The sequence below is a fragment of the Podarcis pityusensis genome (assembly GCF_964106645.2).
Source record: "Podarcis pityusensis genome assembly, chromosome: 6".
NCBI classification, from domain to species: domain Eukaryota; kingdom Metazoa; phylum Chordata; class Lepidosauria; order Squamata; family Lacertidae; genus Podarcis; species Podarcis pityusensis.
In genome coordinates this window covers 29,815,212-29,830,720 of record NC_138030.1, presented here as the reverse complement: position 1 = coordinate 29,830,720, position 15,509 = coordinate 29,815,212, and the positions used below count along the sequence as shown (strand labels likewise).

General features: G+C 43.6%; 1 protein-coding gene across 2 annotated transcripts; it reads right to left on the bottom strand.

The window, feature by feature from the left end:
• Positions 1–955: 955 nt before the first annotated feature.
• LOC308479580 (ER degradation-enhancing alpha-mannosidase-like protein 2) lies at positions 956–15,266 on the bottom strand. Of its 2 annotated transcripts, XM_081010297.1 has the most exons (12): positions 15,059–15,266; positions 13,723–13,761; positions 13,231–13,341; positions 12,585–12,624; positions 11,611–11,716; positions 8,788–8,913; positions 7,004–7,215; positions 5,641–5,782; positions 4,713–4,837; positions 3,805–3,949; positions 1,821–1,942; positions 956–1,511 (listed from the first exon to the last, which is right to left on the bottom strand). In XM_081010297.1, exons 1-12 carry the CDS (start codon positions 15,172–15,174, stop codon positions 1,011–1,013), a joined length of 1,785 nt encoding a protein of 594 aa, XP_080866423.1. In that variant the 5' UTR covers positions 15,175–15,266; the 3' UTR covers positions 956–1,010. The 2 variants fall into 2 exon arrangements, with proteins under 2 accessions (XP_080866423.1, XP_080866424.1); XM_081010298.1 differs by lacking the exon at positions 13,723–13,761 and having other exon boundaries at positions 15,059–15,265.
• Positions 15,267–15,509: the final 243 nt, after the last annotated feature.

The following is a 15,509-nucleotide window of genomic DNA, read 5'->3' as shown; positions in this document are numbered from 1 at the left end:
CAGCTATAGAGTAAGATAGATGTCTTTGCCAGAACAACCACATACAAATCAGAAGCCACCATCGTGTCCCAATTGGAAAGCCCCAAGACTACAAATAATCACCCTTCTCTTTAATGTCCATGATAGAAATGTGTGAATCCATCTATTCTCACAGCTATCAACTTAACATGTATACAGGATGTCAGAATTCAAAGCACTCAGCATAATTATCTCAGCAATCTTTATGGCAACTCTGTAGGTTAGTACTGTATGTTATCTCCACCTTGCAGACAGCAGGCAAAGTGTGATTGCACAGCTGTTTGACTAAGGGCCATGTAGCAAACTCTTGGCAAGAGTGAAATCTGAATTGGGTACTTTGCAGGACAGAGCTACCAAGTACACCGTATCTGCAAGATCCACCCTGTCACCATGCTGTAAACAAACATCTTGTTGACTACAGACCAAGACAACATTTTATTGGCACAGTGTGTGGCAAGTTTTCAAACTATACCTTATTTAGATGCAGCTGTTTAAGTTGTACATTACTTGAACGAGTCTCACCCAGGTAATGGTGTTGCATCCAGGCACCCACAACCTGAGAATGTAACCTATTTTTGTATTCTAAACACATTTGCCTAAAGATTATGCAGTTCAAAAACTTGCTTGCCATATTTCTTTTTGCATGAGGCCAACATGACTATTTAATATCAGATCAAACTTGCCGTGCTGCCTGTGGTTAAAGAGTATGAACACTCTCTGAAAGAGAGATAGAGAGAGAAAAATTAACAAACAAGGCATGCAGGGGGCTGGCGCAATCTGGGAACTAAAGCTATACTAAGTGTCATACAATTGCTTTTTGTTGGTCTCAAAATACTTCTGCTTTCCAAAGTGGATGTATGCCAAAACACAATTTACGCCCGTTTGAAGATATGCCCCTAAGGATAGATATCCCTCTAAGGAAACAGCAACAGAAAAGTGCAAATAAAATACATATTTATTGAAATCAACAACTCTGAATCAGAGCAAAGGAATCAAGTATTGTCTAAGAAGACCTGCCCTAGAACAGCCAGTTTGGAGTTAAAGGGTTGACTAGGGCAGCTCAGGAGTGGGATTTTCCTTTTCTCTTTCTGTTTAGTGTTCATTTGCTCTTTGCGGCCTTCTGAAGAAGTATCTGCAGAGTCTTTGTGCGTCTCTGCTTCTCTTCCACCGGAAGTTCTTGTCAAAGTGAACTTCTTGCTTCTTTTCAGAGAATAGAACTCTCTCACTAGATCTTCTACCTCCCACTGCTCTTCCTTTTGTTTCCTGCAACAGTGCAGTGCAGCAGGGTCTATAGGATGAGCTTCAGTATTGAAGATGTATCCACCAGCACCAAGAACACATTCTCCATAGGGTGTCAGTACGACGTCAAAGGATGACCCATTGTTATGGATAAAGTTGTCAGGATCAAACAGTAGATACAAATATTTCACTGTTTCAGCCAGGAAGAAGGACTCCATGCGGTTATCTAGTTTGTGATCTCGCAGGTCTTTGATCTTTAAAATAAATGGAGGGAAAAGTGGTTACACTGCATATGCCAGAATCTGTCGTACAATTGTTTCAGCAACATTCTGGAGAAATATACAGCGGCACGAATCAGGAGTTCAAGTCTACTGTTGAAATAAGCAGAACTTAGAATCAGTACCATATTTGTGCCACAGAATAAAACACACACACACCAACCAAGACGACACATTCTGGTAGGTTAACTTTTGCTAGTGAGAAAAGGATGCTTGAGAGGGACACACTAGTCCATTACTAAAAAGAAAGGGGCAGGGGAAGAGAGTTCAGGAGAAATACTTAACTGTTGCAAAGCCACACTCAACCTTGCTGATTTTTTCTATTGACTCTACAACATCTCTGCCCAGTTCCAAAAGGGTGGGATCTTGGGTAGCACGATATAGGTACATTGCGCTCTCTATCAGTTCTGCAAAAATACAAAAAAGAAAAAGCTTGGGTGGAAATCAATGTTGCGCTATTAAAAATATTCTGTACGCACAAGATTATCAGCTTTCCAGACGGAATTATCTCCCCTCCCCTGTGCTGTACTCGGGGGGGTTCTCTTCAACCCCCGAACCAATTTCAGGAGGCACATGAAGGAGAGAGGGGAAGCCCCATTGCACAGGGTTTCAACTGATGAGGTGAATCCCACCCCTTAAGTTACATCATTGCATACACATGCATTTATTCAATATACAGGAAGCACCTGCACAGTTTCCCAAAGATTCAGAACACACAATAGTTCAAAACAGGGGTCATCTATTATTGAATAAGGGACAAAATAATCAGTTTTCCTTAAAACCTTCCCCCCATCATGCCACGTAGTTTGGAACTCATTTTATTCTGCGTTAAGAGGTAGCTTGCTGTTCAAAGCTGCTGCCTTCGGCAACACTAGAGAACAATATGCATTTGGAACCCTCTTTTTAACAGAAAGAGGTTCAGGAGCCACTTAGACTGAAATGTTAATGATCTATAGATTTATCTATAACCAAGGCAAACCACAAAGCAACTTGGAGATCATCCAAAAGGAAGCCACAAGGTACAAGCTAAAGTCTTAAACAATCTAGTTTAATATCTATATGACATCACTGTGTGTGGTCTTTAGATGATTTGGGGCTAAGGGTCATCAATAGGCTATCAACACACAGCTCTACTTCTCCATAACATTGAGTCAGGGGATGCTATGCATGATCTAAACACTTGCCTAGGTGGAGGGGTGATCTGGACGAGGACCAGTAAACTAAGCATGAACTGTAGGAGGACGGAAGCCCTTTGGGATGGTGGTTCATGTGTCTGGGAGACTGGACACTTGCCTGTTCTGGGTGGAGTTGTGCTCCCTCTGAATGAAGAAGCTTGGACTTTTTTGGGGGGGGGTGTCTCCTGTATCTATCTTTGTTGCTGGAGGCTAGGGAGGCCTTGGTGATGAGGAGTGCCTTTTACTAGCTTCAGCTGGTATGCTGACTATGGCCATTACAGTAACCTCAAGACTCTATTAATGCAGTGTGCTCTATGTGGGGCTGCATTTGGGCCTGGTCCAGAGGTTCCAGCTGATGCAAAATGCTGTGGGCTAGACTGTCAATAGGAGCAGATTACCGCCAGCACATAACTGCAGTGTTCAAAAGTTTACACTGACTGCCCATACGCTACTAAGCCATGCTCAAGGTTTTTATATAACTTTACAAGGCCCTTAACAATTTGGGTCCAGGATACCTGCCTAATCCCTTGTATCTCTTCTTAATTACTGAGGTCTTTGGGGGAGTTACTGTTAGTGGTCCCCCGTGGCTTGCATGCATGGCTCGTATTCACCAGGAGCCATTGGGTTTAGTATTGTGGACCCAATTTTATGGCACTTGCTTCCAGATGACATAATGGAATCATAGAATTGGAAGGGGTCTTGAGGGTCATCTCCAACCACCTGCAAGGCAGGAATCTTAACACACAGTCTCCTCATCTGCTTTGAAACCATGCTTAGTTTTGCAAATGTGCTAGCAGTTTTATTGCTGCACCCCTAGGAGGAATGTCATGAAGACTCCCTCCCTCCCTGCTGAACTTCCAGTGCCTACTGAAGACATTTTTTGTTGTTGTTCCAGCAGGCATTTTAATTGGATTTTGATTTTATAGTTCTAACCAATATTTACTTTCAGTATTTCATCCTTGTAAACTGCTTGGAGATTACTGTAGTTAAGCAGTATATAAATTATTTTATTTAAACATACATCTGCAGTATTTATATGACTTGTAAACAACAAATGAAAGATGTCACATACAAAATACTTATTTCTCATTTACCAGGTCTAAGTGGATACCCTTCACGCTTTTCCACTGTATAACCCTGGGGAATATTGTAGAACTCAGGCAACCCACCAAACTGCTTCCAAACAGTGTAATAATTGAGGAATGTTCGCATTGCACTATCTATGTCTCCAATGAGGCTCTGGGAGGAAGAATAAAACCATAAAAAACCCAGTGAGGTAACAGAAAGAATAGAGCATAGCAGACATAATCAAACCAAGCACAGTGTACAACTAGAACCCTCAAATAGTACTTAATCTGCTTTAAAAAAAGGAAAAGGGGGGGGGGGCAGGAGAAGAACCGTAATAGCACAATCAACTATGTACTGAGATGATGTCTGTAAGAAGACTTGGAATATAAAATAACCATAGGACAGACACCTCAGTGGCAACCAGGTTTTTTTTAAGTCTGGAAAGAAATCTACTAGAAACAACATGTTTAAGTTTAATAGGGCTACTCTGTTTTAGGAAATCGTTCATTTTCATTCCTAGATACTAAAACAGCCTTTGTCAGATTCTCAGCGGAATTACAGTTCACACGGAATCAGAGAGACAACGAAAAGTGGATTATTGCTAACTGTTTTCTTGGCAAGAAAAAGCCACAGCTGGTTTTCTCAGTGCAGATATTTGTCCTCATCTGCTTTAACACTTCTGATTTAAGTACAGGATTATCCAACACAGGCAAAAAGACTGGATTCATGTTATACTGCATTGGACGCCTACTCTGGTGCGGGTTCTCAGTTTTACTGTAGAAATGGAATTATGAAGAACACAAGCAATTAAAAGAGGGATGGAACCTGTGGCCACCAAGTATTGCTTGACCACAGCGTCCAACAACATATGAAGAGCCACAAGTTCTTTAGCGATCCCTGAGTTAAAACATACCTGTTCTTCATCAGCCCTTACCTGCAAGCCAGGCCAGTAGGCTTCAAGGGACTGAAAAACAGGCATTGAGACTGTTCCTTTATACATCTGAACCCAGAGGTACCAATCATCAAATTTTGTGTAGTTGCTTATAGCTTTGTTGTAGTCTACAGAAAGACAAGTCAAAATGAACGATAAACATTGGAAGAAGAATTTCAGAGCACCTGAAAATGAACTGGCTTTCATATAATCTATCTGCATATATTTCAAAGAACACATTTATCATTGGAATTTCCTTTTATGCTTAACAATGTTAAAGGGATGAAAATACAAAAATATTTTAAAAGGGAACTCTGCTCACAACAGATGAGCTTCTACAGAGCAGTTGCTGTTCAAGGAGGGAAAGAGAAAAAATGGCACATGAGTTATCATTAAAGCAGGGGCAAGGAGCCTCCGGGGCCATGGCCTGGACATGCATCCTGATTTGGCCTGGCACCTGTTCCAATTTGGCTGCAAGACTGCCCCAAACCTGACAGGGGCAGACAGAGACAGGGCTGCCGATGCATAATCAGAAGCTTTAAAGTGTGATTCTCTCAATTGTGCTCATCACCACTGAACAAGACCATCACATGTCACTGCCTTAGACTGAGTCAGATCCTTTGCCCATCTAGCTCAGTTTTGTCCACACTGACGATAAGCAGCTCTCTAAGGCTGCAGAGAAGAGAGATTCCCAAACCCTGGGACCTCTTGCATGCAAAGCAGATGTTATATCCCTGAGCTACAGCCCTTCTCTAATGTGGTGAAGGAAGGAAGCCAATGAGCATTGTCCACCATGGCTGGCAATGACTCTCCGAGATGTCAGGTGGAGGTATTTCCTGACCCTACCTGGAGATGCCAGGGATGGAACCAGGGACCTTTGGCATGCAAAGATGATGCCCTGCCACTGAGCTATGGCCCTTTCTGAACTCACCTAGAAACATTGACATCAGCTCCTCGTCCTGCAATAGGATGGCTCCTTTAACAAGATACTCAAAATAGGAATCTACTCCGGCGCCAATGCCAGCATCCTGGGCTACCCATTTGGCAGTTACCACATCAACATGATTACCCACCTGAAGAAAGAAAAAAAGCCTCATTTATTAAAAGCTGTAGATTGGGATTAGCATAGGTTTACATTTCTATACATTTCAGCAAACAATAGATCCTTGGTTTGTTATCTGTACAAGCTTCCAAAAAGCACAAAGACATAACAAAAAAATCTTAATTTCTGCAGTCCTTCTAACATGCATTTAGTGCCAACAATGTGTGTTACTGTACCAATTCTTAAAAAAAACACAATGGGTAGTAGTCAACTAATTTTTACTCAGAATAGGCCCACTGAAATTAATGGACATAAGTTAGCCATGTTCGTTAACTTCAATGAGTCTGATTAGGAGAACTAGCACAGGACCAGGCATCTCTAACATGCAACATTAATGATTCATTAACACAGCCTTTTAAACTAGAATGCTTAGCATGGCATCAACTGTTTTGATCTTTATTTAAATTCCCAGCTGCTTTCCGGTTCCAAGTTCTTGGATTTGCCCAAGAACATACTATAAGCCTAGAACGTAACTGAATACATTGAATTTCCCCCGGAGTGAATTTCATTTCAACATTAAATCCTGTGACAGACACTTTGTGGATCATACCAGTTTTCAGTGAAAACAAGGACCAATGGCTAATGGGTGGTGGATGGGAGTGGGAGGGTCTGAAGGCACATGAGACCACCACCTTGCTGAACTTAAGCAGGTCTGAGTCTGGTCAGTGTTTGGATGGGTCATGTATGCTCTCTTGAGTTCCATGACAGAAGAGATTCATTTAAGATAGTGATGATGATGAGAAATGACCAATGAGGAAATTCCTGAACTGATTTGTATACCTGCGAAAATGTAAGAGCAAATCTTTTTTTTAAAAGATTTGTAAGAATGTGGAGGTAGGAAGTGACTGGTAGCAAGCAATGTAGGTTTCTACAAGTATTGGAACTTCACAAGCCGTCTTCTAATATGATCATCCATTGTATTCTTGCAAAAAAGCTCAAGGTATCTGGACCACAAGCTACTGAAAAATGGTGATGATCATCATGCTCAGCCTTGATGTAGACAAACAACAGAGGTTTGGGAGTAGGATTAAGCTCATACCAGCCTGTGTACATTTATGGTACATGGTGGACCTGGTACTGTTATATTCTTGCAATCAATGTGTTTCAGTGGCAGTGTTTTAAAAGAATTCGACCATACTTTCAACAAAAATCAAACTAGATGGAAAGTGTGACATGAGGCTTTTCCACTCACCAAGCCAATATCAGAACGATTTTTCCAGAGGGTCTTAAGAGCCTTTCTGGCAACATCCTCAAATATTGGGTCACCTGTAAGATGACTTAACGTAGCAAATTCCACTATAAATGTACCAATTCCAGCAGTACAAGTAATTGGTGTCTCTCCAGGGTTTACTCCATGTAGTAAGTTCACTGTCCCATATGGCATTCCAGTTGGAGTCTGAAAGGCTTCAAAACAAAACTAGCATAACTGGGGGCCCAGTGTAGGTAATACAGTTCAAACTGTGGATTCTCCTCCCAAGGTTGGTTCCATAAATACTCCTGCAAGTCTCCTATCAGGTGTGTTTCAAGTTTTAACAGTAAGTCATGTGACAGCCCAGCACAATCTAAACAGTGGGCAAACAAGTCAGGACAACTACTGGGAAGACTGCCTAATTCAATGCATTGAATTCAATGCATGGAGGTTTGTCTGCCTCGTCACCTATAGCGCACAGCTCAATTTGAACAGCAGGTCCAGCAAGCAAGGTATTTACCCGTAAGGAATTGTTACCAGCTCCTGGTGAGCAACCCTGATACACTGTCCAATCAAGCTCAACGGGCTTGGCAGCTAATAGATTTCCTACGTTTATGGCAATAATTTAAAGATTTTCCAAAACACACAAACACAAGAACACAGCTGTATACTGAAGAACTACTTTGCTCAAAGAGGTTTCTGTTGTATAGATTGGGATTTATATTCCACTTTAACGGTAACCCATTCACAGGTGAACAAATGCGAATCCTAGTAACCACAAGTTAAAATGATCATCGCTATTCAAATAGACAGCAAAGACTGTATGTTCTGTTTTAGCTCAAGTGTGCAATGAATGCTTAGTGACAAATACATGTCATATACAGCACTGTAAGTGCCTTTCTACTTCCTCAAAGTAAACATTGCATTAGCTGCATTATTTCTCATCTTAGATATTTATCAGAGCCATCACATTATCCACTAGGTAAAGGTAAAGGGACCCCGACCGTTAGGTCCAGTAGTGGATGACTCTGGGGTTGTGGCACTCATCTCTCTTTACTGGCTGAGGGAGCCAGCGTACAGCTTCTGGGTCATGTGGCCAGCATGACTAAGCCGCTTCTGGTGAACCAGAGCAGTGCATGGAAACGCTGTTTGCCTTGCTGCCGGAGCGGTGCCTATTTATCTACTTGCACTTTGACGTGCTTTCGAACTGCTAGGTTGGCAGGAGCAGGGACCGATCAACAGGAGCTCACCCCGTCATGGGGATTTGAACCGCCAACCTTCTGATCAGCAAGCCTTAATCTCTGTGGTTTAGACACAGCGCCACCCGCGTCCCACATTATCCACTTAGCCATAATACTATTTTTGCTGCTGTGGTATACTCATTGATAAAAAAAAGCAGACACTTGAGTCCATTTTCATTACTTCAGATTTTAGCAACATTTGGCCCAGTATACATTAGGGCAGCCTTTCCCAACTGTGGGTCCCCAGATGTTGTTGGACTACAACTCCCATCATTCTTAGCTAGCAGGTCCAGTGGTCAAGGATGATGGGAACTGGGGTCCAGCAACATCTGGGGACTCAAGGTTGGAAAAGGCTACATTAGGAGCATAAATATTTATTTTCAACGCACTTGAGATATCCAACTACATCTCTTCTGCTCCTAGCAATTTGCAAGAATTTGTCCCTCTGCAGTTCCTGGTACCCATTACTTATAATCTAGTTTAGCCTATAAGGCAGCAACACAGAAAGGGAGGAAATGAATTCTCAGAGTCTGCAACAGTGCTCACCTGGCAAAAGTTTTCGAGCTGCATCCTCTGCCATCCTCAAGAGGGGCCCAGAGCAGGGCCATCCTGCTTCCACTTCAACACCGGCCTTCTTTGACAACAAGTGAGCAGACAGGAGGCCGCCGACCACTGAAAATGGGAATGCACAGCTTATTTAAAAAGCAAAGTAGTGCTGTCTCAATGGCAAAGGGTGAATATGTTATTTTTCATTTGATTTGTATCTTGCTCTTCCTCCCAAAGGAGCCCGCAGCAGCAGCAGACATAGCAATGATAAAACAAAGCAAAAATCTAAAAACAGTTAAGAACATTATCTCAGCTAGTGATCTCACAGTCTCTTTCAGCCATCAAATCCCTCAGTAAACAGGAATGTTTTTGAAGGCCACCAAGAACGGACAACTGAGGCCAGGCTACTCTGACCATGGAACAGCTGCAGCTGGTGAATCAGCCTATGCTAGGTATGAGCACTCCTAGCCACAGAAGCAATATGAGACTCCAGCGACAATCCAGCTGGGATCCGGGAATACTCCCAGACTACAAGCCTTTTCCTTAAGAGGGGAGTGCAACTCCTTCCAGAACTTGTTGTACACCAAATTCCTGGGCATGGGAACTACCCATACACAGTACTTCTGTCTTATCTGGAAACAGTCTCAATTTATTGGCCCCCATCTAGTCTACTGCTGCCTCCAAACACCTGTACAACACCTTCACGGACTCCGATTTCTATGGAATGGAAGAAGAGAGCTGAGTACCGTGCTCCAAATCCCCAGATAACAGCTCCCAACAGTTTCCACATATATTTTAAATAGCTTAGGAGACAGAATGAACCCTTGTGGGACCCAACAGCCCAAAAGCTAAGCAGTAATCTCCTAGTAATATTTTATGCTAGTGATCCTGGAGGCAGCAGTGGAACCACTATAATACAGTACTTCTAACTCCAACCTCCCTGAGTCGCTCCAGAAGAACACCATGGTCAATGGTGTCAAAAGCCATTGAGAGATCAAGGAGAACCAGCAGAGTTGCATTCCTCCATCACTTTCCCAGTGGAGACTGTCAATCAGGGCGACAAGAGTGTTTCAGAGCCAAAACCAGACTGGAACGGATCTAGAAAATCCACTTCCTCCAGGCATATCTACAGCCGACTAGCCACCATCCTTTTGATAACCATGCCCAGCCCCTTTATCTGCAATCATAGTATATTTAAAAGGAGGAGCAAACAGACTAATTGGACAATCAATTCCTGGCTTAAGAAGTCAGTATATGCAGCAGCTACTTGTGGGTGGCACTGAGTTCCTTTGAACAAGCCACGATTCAGCTTTTAACCAGAGATTTGTTTTATGTGCAAAGTCATAAGCTATGCTATGTGGGTTCCAAACCAGCCAGGAACTGGAAATCAAATTTAAACCATGGCCTTGTTGGCTATTTGCAGTATGGTAGCACCGCAGAGAGCTTGCTGGGGAGACCATGCATTAAAAAGGGACTCAAAAATAACTTAAATAAGGTTTTAATTACAAAAACAAAAACTCCATTTACACTAAATACATCAACAACAAACCAGACTCAACCACCAACCCATCTCCCAGGGTAAGGGGAGAGCTAGGTGCTGCTCCTTATATACTACACCCAATTACCAACACAGCTTAATCAATACAACTCAGCAGCACCTGCTATGTTTCACAGCTGTAAAGCTGGGTCTCATTATCTTGCTCTGGCCCTTGCTCTGGCCCCTTAAAGACATACACATCGGGTAGAACAATGATGAACCTTTACATTTAAAGAAACAATTCAACAGGCCTCACATCCAGTCTTGTCTGAAAAACCATTAACCACAGTTTCCAGGTTCACACATAATGAGAAACTAGGGCCAAAAGCTGAATCTTGGCCTGTTATGCAGCTCACATGAAGGAGTTGCATGCGAGCACGCATGACACTTTCACATCCTGGCTTCTTAACCCAGGATTTGATTGTGCAAATTGGCCAATGTGAAGTGTGCAGAACTGATTTCCTTTTCAGTGGCTACAGAGGAGCCAGCCATTTGGTTAAACTTCTCAGGAGACACACATGAATTGTTCTTATCCCAGCAACATCTTTTCCCTTGATCACTGCAAGGATATACTGTGTAAGTCATGAAATGTTCAACTTAGCGCCTTATTAATGAATACAGAAAAGCATCAGAGCAAAAACTTGCACTAGAATCATCACAAGAATGTTAACAGCAGCCCGGCTGAATAAGACAAAAAGCCCATGTAGCTCAGGTCTCTTTTTCTAACAGTTGCCAGCTGACTGCTTCCAGGACCGCTACAGGCAGGGGATAGAAGGCCATAGTTCTCTGTCTGATTTCTCTCTTTAATACAGGGGTGGGGAAGTGGGGACCCTCTAGAAGCTGCAACTCTCATCAGCCCCAGAGAGCAAGGCCAAAGGTCAGGAATAATGAGAACTGGCTTTCAACAATATCTGGTTAATCCATCCTTGTTCTAATCTGGTATGGTATTACCTCTGAACAGGGTATTTCTATAACTTTTATTTCCCTCTCCATTTTCCATTCTTCCAACCCCCAGTGCTTTTAATATAATGCCTGCCAATTTAGGATTACACTTTATACCTCTTATGGACTCTGCTCCGTGAAAAATTAAGCTATAATAAATTGTCAATCCTTAAAAGGCTGCTACAACTGACTCTTTGTTGTTTTTGCTACAACTGGCTACACATGGCTACCCTTCTGAATCCTGTTACTATATTACACACTCATCTTTCCTCTGTGCTGCAACTCTAGACTAATTTGTTATGCAAAATACTTCCAAGACAGGGACCTTTTTGAGTTCCACTCACCTCTGATGTTGGTTTCAAAGACAGAAGCATTTACATCGATATCAAAATTCACACCCTCCTGCAACACGCTGACAACTCTCTGGAATTCAGAGACGTTCCCCAAAATCTGGGAATAAATAAATGTAATTGAAAGCATACAATTCATGAGACTGCAAACATCTAAATTTGGGGGCAGGCAGGATAGAAATCAGTAGGAAAGATATATTACAGAATATTACACTGGGGCAATCTAGCTTTGCCCTTGAAGCTTCTTCAGGCTGTTATAATGAAGAAAATGTGCTAGAACTTGGAATGTTGGCATTGCATCAACAACAGAAGTTGGCCTTGTGAACAGGCCAGGTCCCATCCTCAGCATCTCCGGATAGGTCTGGGAGACACTCCCTGCCTGAAACCCTGGAGAGCTGCTGCCAATCAGTGTAGACAATACTGAGGTAGATGGACCAGTGAGTCTGACTCGGTATAAAGCAGCTTTCTATGTTCCTATGGATCAAGTCTGGAATTAGCTGGCATCTATCTGTCTTGGGAGACAATGGACAATTTTACTTCTACATTTGGGCTGTATCCTGCACTGCACACATGGAGTTCCAGTCTCATACTGTCTTCTTCTCTCCCTGTGCACCCCCAAATCTGTTCTGAAAGGTCCCTCAACCCTCTGGAGAAGATTTGGGGAAGCTGCAGGCAAGAAAGGGGAGCATGGTCCATTCCTTATGGAAACATGTGTTGTGTAAGTGAAACAATAGTGTTGGATATAACCCTTTGTTTTCAAATTTGTGAATCCATTTTGTGCTTGGAATCCATTTTGTGCTTGGTTTTAGTAATGCTGTCATTTTACTTGTTTGTAAAGAAGTTGAAAGTAGGGAGAAACTGAAAGTATGAGGAACAGAATTATTTTTCTACCAATATGCAATATGCCTGAGAATAAGCAGGACCTGAGAAAACTAAGAAAGATTATGATACTGACAAACGGTACTTACTAGCAGAGTGTCCAGCGCATCAATCAGTGTGAGAGAAAAACTGAAAAAGAAAGGAAGGCAATGCTGGTGAGGCAAATGTGGCATCAACCACAAAATACATAGAAAGATGCACATGCTGGCATTTAACCAATGGGCTTCTTCTCTGAAAAACCAAGAGATGGCTGTCCAGTCTCTGTCGGAAAAGATCTAGTGAGGGAGAGCCCACCTCCACTGTAATAGTTAGTTCCATGGCTAAACTGCTCCTACCATTAAGAGGTTTCTCCCACTGTTCTACTGAAACCCATCCTCCTGTAACTTGAGCCCATTACATCAAGTTCTGCAGAGAACGTGGCCTCTTCTATGTGACAGCACTTCAGGTATTGGAACAGTTTCATCATGTGCACCTCAGTCTTTCCTCACTAGGCTAAACAAACCCATTCCAAAGGCAGTGAAAAGGTTAAGTAAATCTACGCTGCTCCAGGACAACTAGCATATGCTGTAACATGGGGCCCTCCAGAAGTTAGACTGCAATTCCCATCAGCTTCACTCAGCATGACAGGTGGGGGGACGATGACACCTGCTCTAGTAAACAGGGACATACCCTAAGAAGGTGTTATTTCAAAATTCCACAAGCAACCACAGAAAGAACATTCAGTCTTCCCATTACCTTCCCCAAGTGTCCTGCCCATCACATGTCAGAGGGCGCAGTTCATCATACGGGAAGGCGTTTTCCAGGTAATTATCATACGCATGATAAAACATGGACTTGACTCGCTCTCTAAAGGGAGAAAAAAAAAGACGTTTCATACTTACAGTGTTACAGAAAAGTGGACAACACCACAGAACAACAACAGCAAAAAAGGTGACCTCTACAAAGGTGAGCATAGCACTGCCAAAATTTTGAAAGGAGTGGATCATACTTGCCATCACAGAAGAAGCATTCTCCTTTCTCTCACAGAGCAGAGAATGCTTCTTCTAAAATGGGGTATGACGCAATACATGTGCAATATCATCTAAAAACAAAGTATGTTCTCTTCAAAACTGGAAGTTTTGAGGGCGGCCAGGAGGCTGAAACCCCACCCGCATGAAGAAGATCAAAGCAAGGATGAGAGCAGCCTTCTTCCAGAAATGGAGCAGCCACAATAAGTTTGCTTCCCACCTTCCAGCCAGAAAGAGCTCTGCTCCAGTTGCCCTGGAACTGCAGAAGTGAGGGGGAAAGCACTAATTGGATTAATGGGTAGTTGTATCCCTTCTAGGCCAGCAAGACCAACAGCAGGGGAAGGTCAGTATGACCACAACTGGATAAATGCCAACTCAGAATTAATCATGTAATTCTGACACTGTCAAACTGATTTCCGTTCACGAGGTTCTCTCTCTGCTCCCATTCTTTTGGTCATTTTAGTCTGTAAACCTGAGGACAAGGTCAGTTTCATTTATGTACAATTCCTGCCACCAGGACTGAATTGACTTTTTGATCACCATGAGCCACTCTGGGAAACAATTTTGGTCTGAAAAGCAAAATAAAATTTCTTCATCTAGGATTTACACAATGAGATGCTTTCAAATATTACAGCCTCCACATGGAATGCCGCCATGCAGAATAAATATGGATCTCTGGTAGCTCCCATGCCAGGGCTGTGACCGGCCCTCAGTAGGTCACCTCAGCAATTCTCTTCCTTCCAACTTTCTTGCTGCCTGCTTGATATACACAAAATGCAGTGGAAGGCAGGAGAAGAAGGGAAGAGAAAAAGGCCTCTGTTCATGGCTTCACACCAAACCAATGTCTTCAAGATTCCCTTATAATTTCCAAGAATCCACTGCACTTTTCCTACTTTCTCAAAGGAAGCACTTTAGGTTTGCAGGATCTACTTCTGGGGTTTTTTTTGCCTCAAGGTTCTTCACAGCTGCTTTCAACCATGACCACAAAGACCTGCATATGTCAAGAGCAGCATGCCCTCAGTTATTTTTAAGATTTCCTCACATATATGGCTATGATATCTTGTTTACTTTTCCATGAAGCCACATCCCTAAGATATTTAAACAAACACATGAATAAAATGACTGTCGTTTCTTACCATTTTCTACAAGGGTAGAACTTGCCATCTAAAGTCTATCCTCATCCCCTGACCTTTTATTTCTGTTCCATCCTCACTATTAGAAAACAAGCACTTTTTTTTTATTAAAAGCAAACTGATAAATACAGCTGCGTATTAGTATTAGAGGATTTCCACCCTCTCCCACCCTCGGTTTTCCACCCGAGAGCAGGGCTGCCACCATCCTTTTTTCTCCCGTTGTCCTTGCGGGAGACTTGATGGCAGGTGAAATTCAACGTGGCCAGCCAGAGAGGCGAGCCACGGAAAAAGGGGAGGCTTCACCTGTTGAAAATCCGCCTGGCATGACAGAGCCTTTAGAAAAGGGAAGGCAAAGGAGCCCAGGTAGTGATGAGGGAGCAGCGAGCTGCTCTCCCTCCATCAGTCATCCTGGTCCGGGCTCACCTGTAGCGGGCGACGTCGACCTCCTTCCCGGCGGCCGGAGGGGGCTGCCCCAGCGAGTGCAGCACCCACAGCCAGAGCCAGCCCAGCCGGTGCAGGGGCGGCGCCGACAGCAGCATCTAGCAGCCGCGCGCAGCGAGGGCAACCCGGGCGCCCTTGCCTCCCCCTCCCCGCTTCCGCGGCCATCAAGCAGCCTCCCTTCCGGGACACGCCCACTCCTGTAGCCCCGCCCACCCCGTCTTCTCCGAGCGCCTATCAGAACCGCCTGCCCCTCCCGCCCCTGCGGTAGGGATGACGCGAGATGAAAGGGTTGGTGAGCTCGGAGGGCGCCTGCGCAGAGGGGAGTAGGGACGTGTTCTAAACGGCGTGGCCGGTAGAGGCCGCTGCGGTGCGCCGGTTCTGGCTATTGGTTGGTGCTCTTCCTATCGCAGAAGGAAGGAAGGGAGGGAGAAAG

Coding starts and splice junctions, on each gene's coding strand:
- LOC308479580 (XM_081010297.1), bottom strand. CDS start 15,174: ATGCTGCTGTCGGCGCCGCCCCTGCACCGGCTGGGCTGGCTCTGGCTG. Junction 4,838..5,640: donor GCTGATGTCAATGTTTCTAG/GTGAGTTCAGAA, acceptor GTCTTTCTGTAG/ACTACAACAAAGCTATAAGC. Junction 1,943..3,804: donor AGGGTATCCACTTAGACCTG/GTAAATGAGAAA, acceptor GTATTTTTGCAG/AACTGATAGAGAGCGCAATG.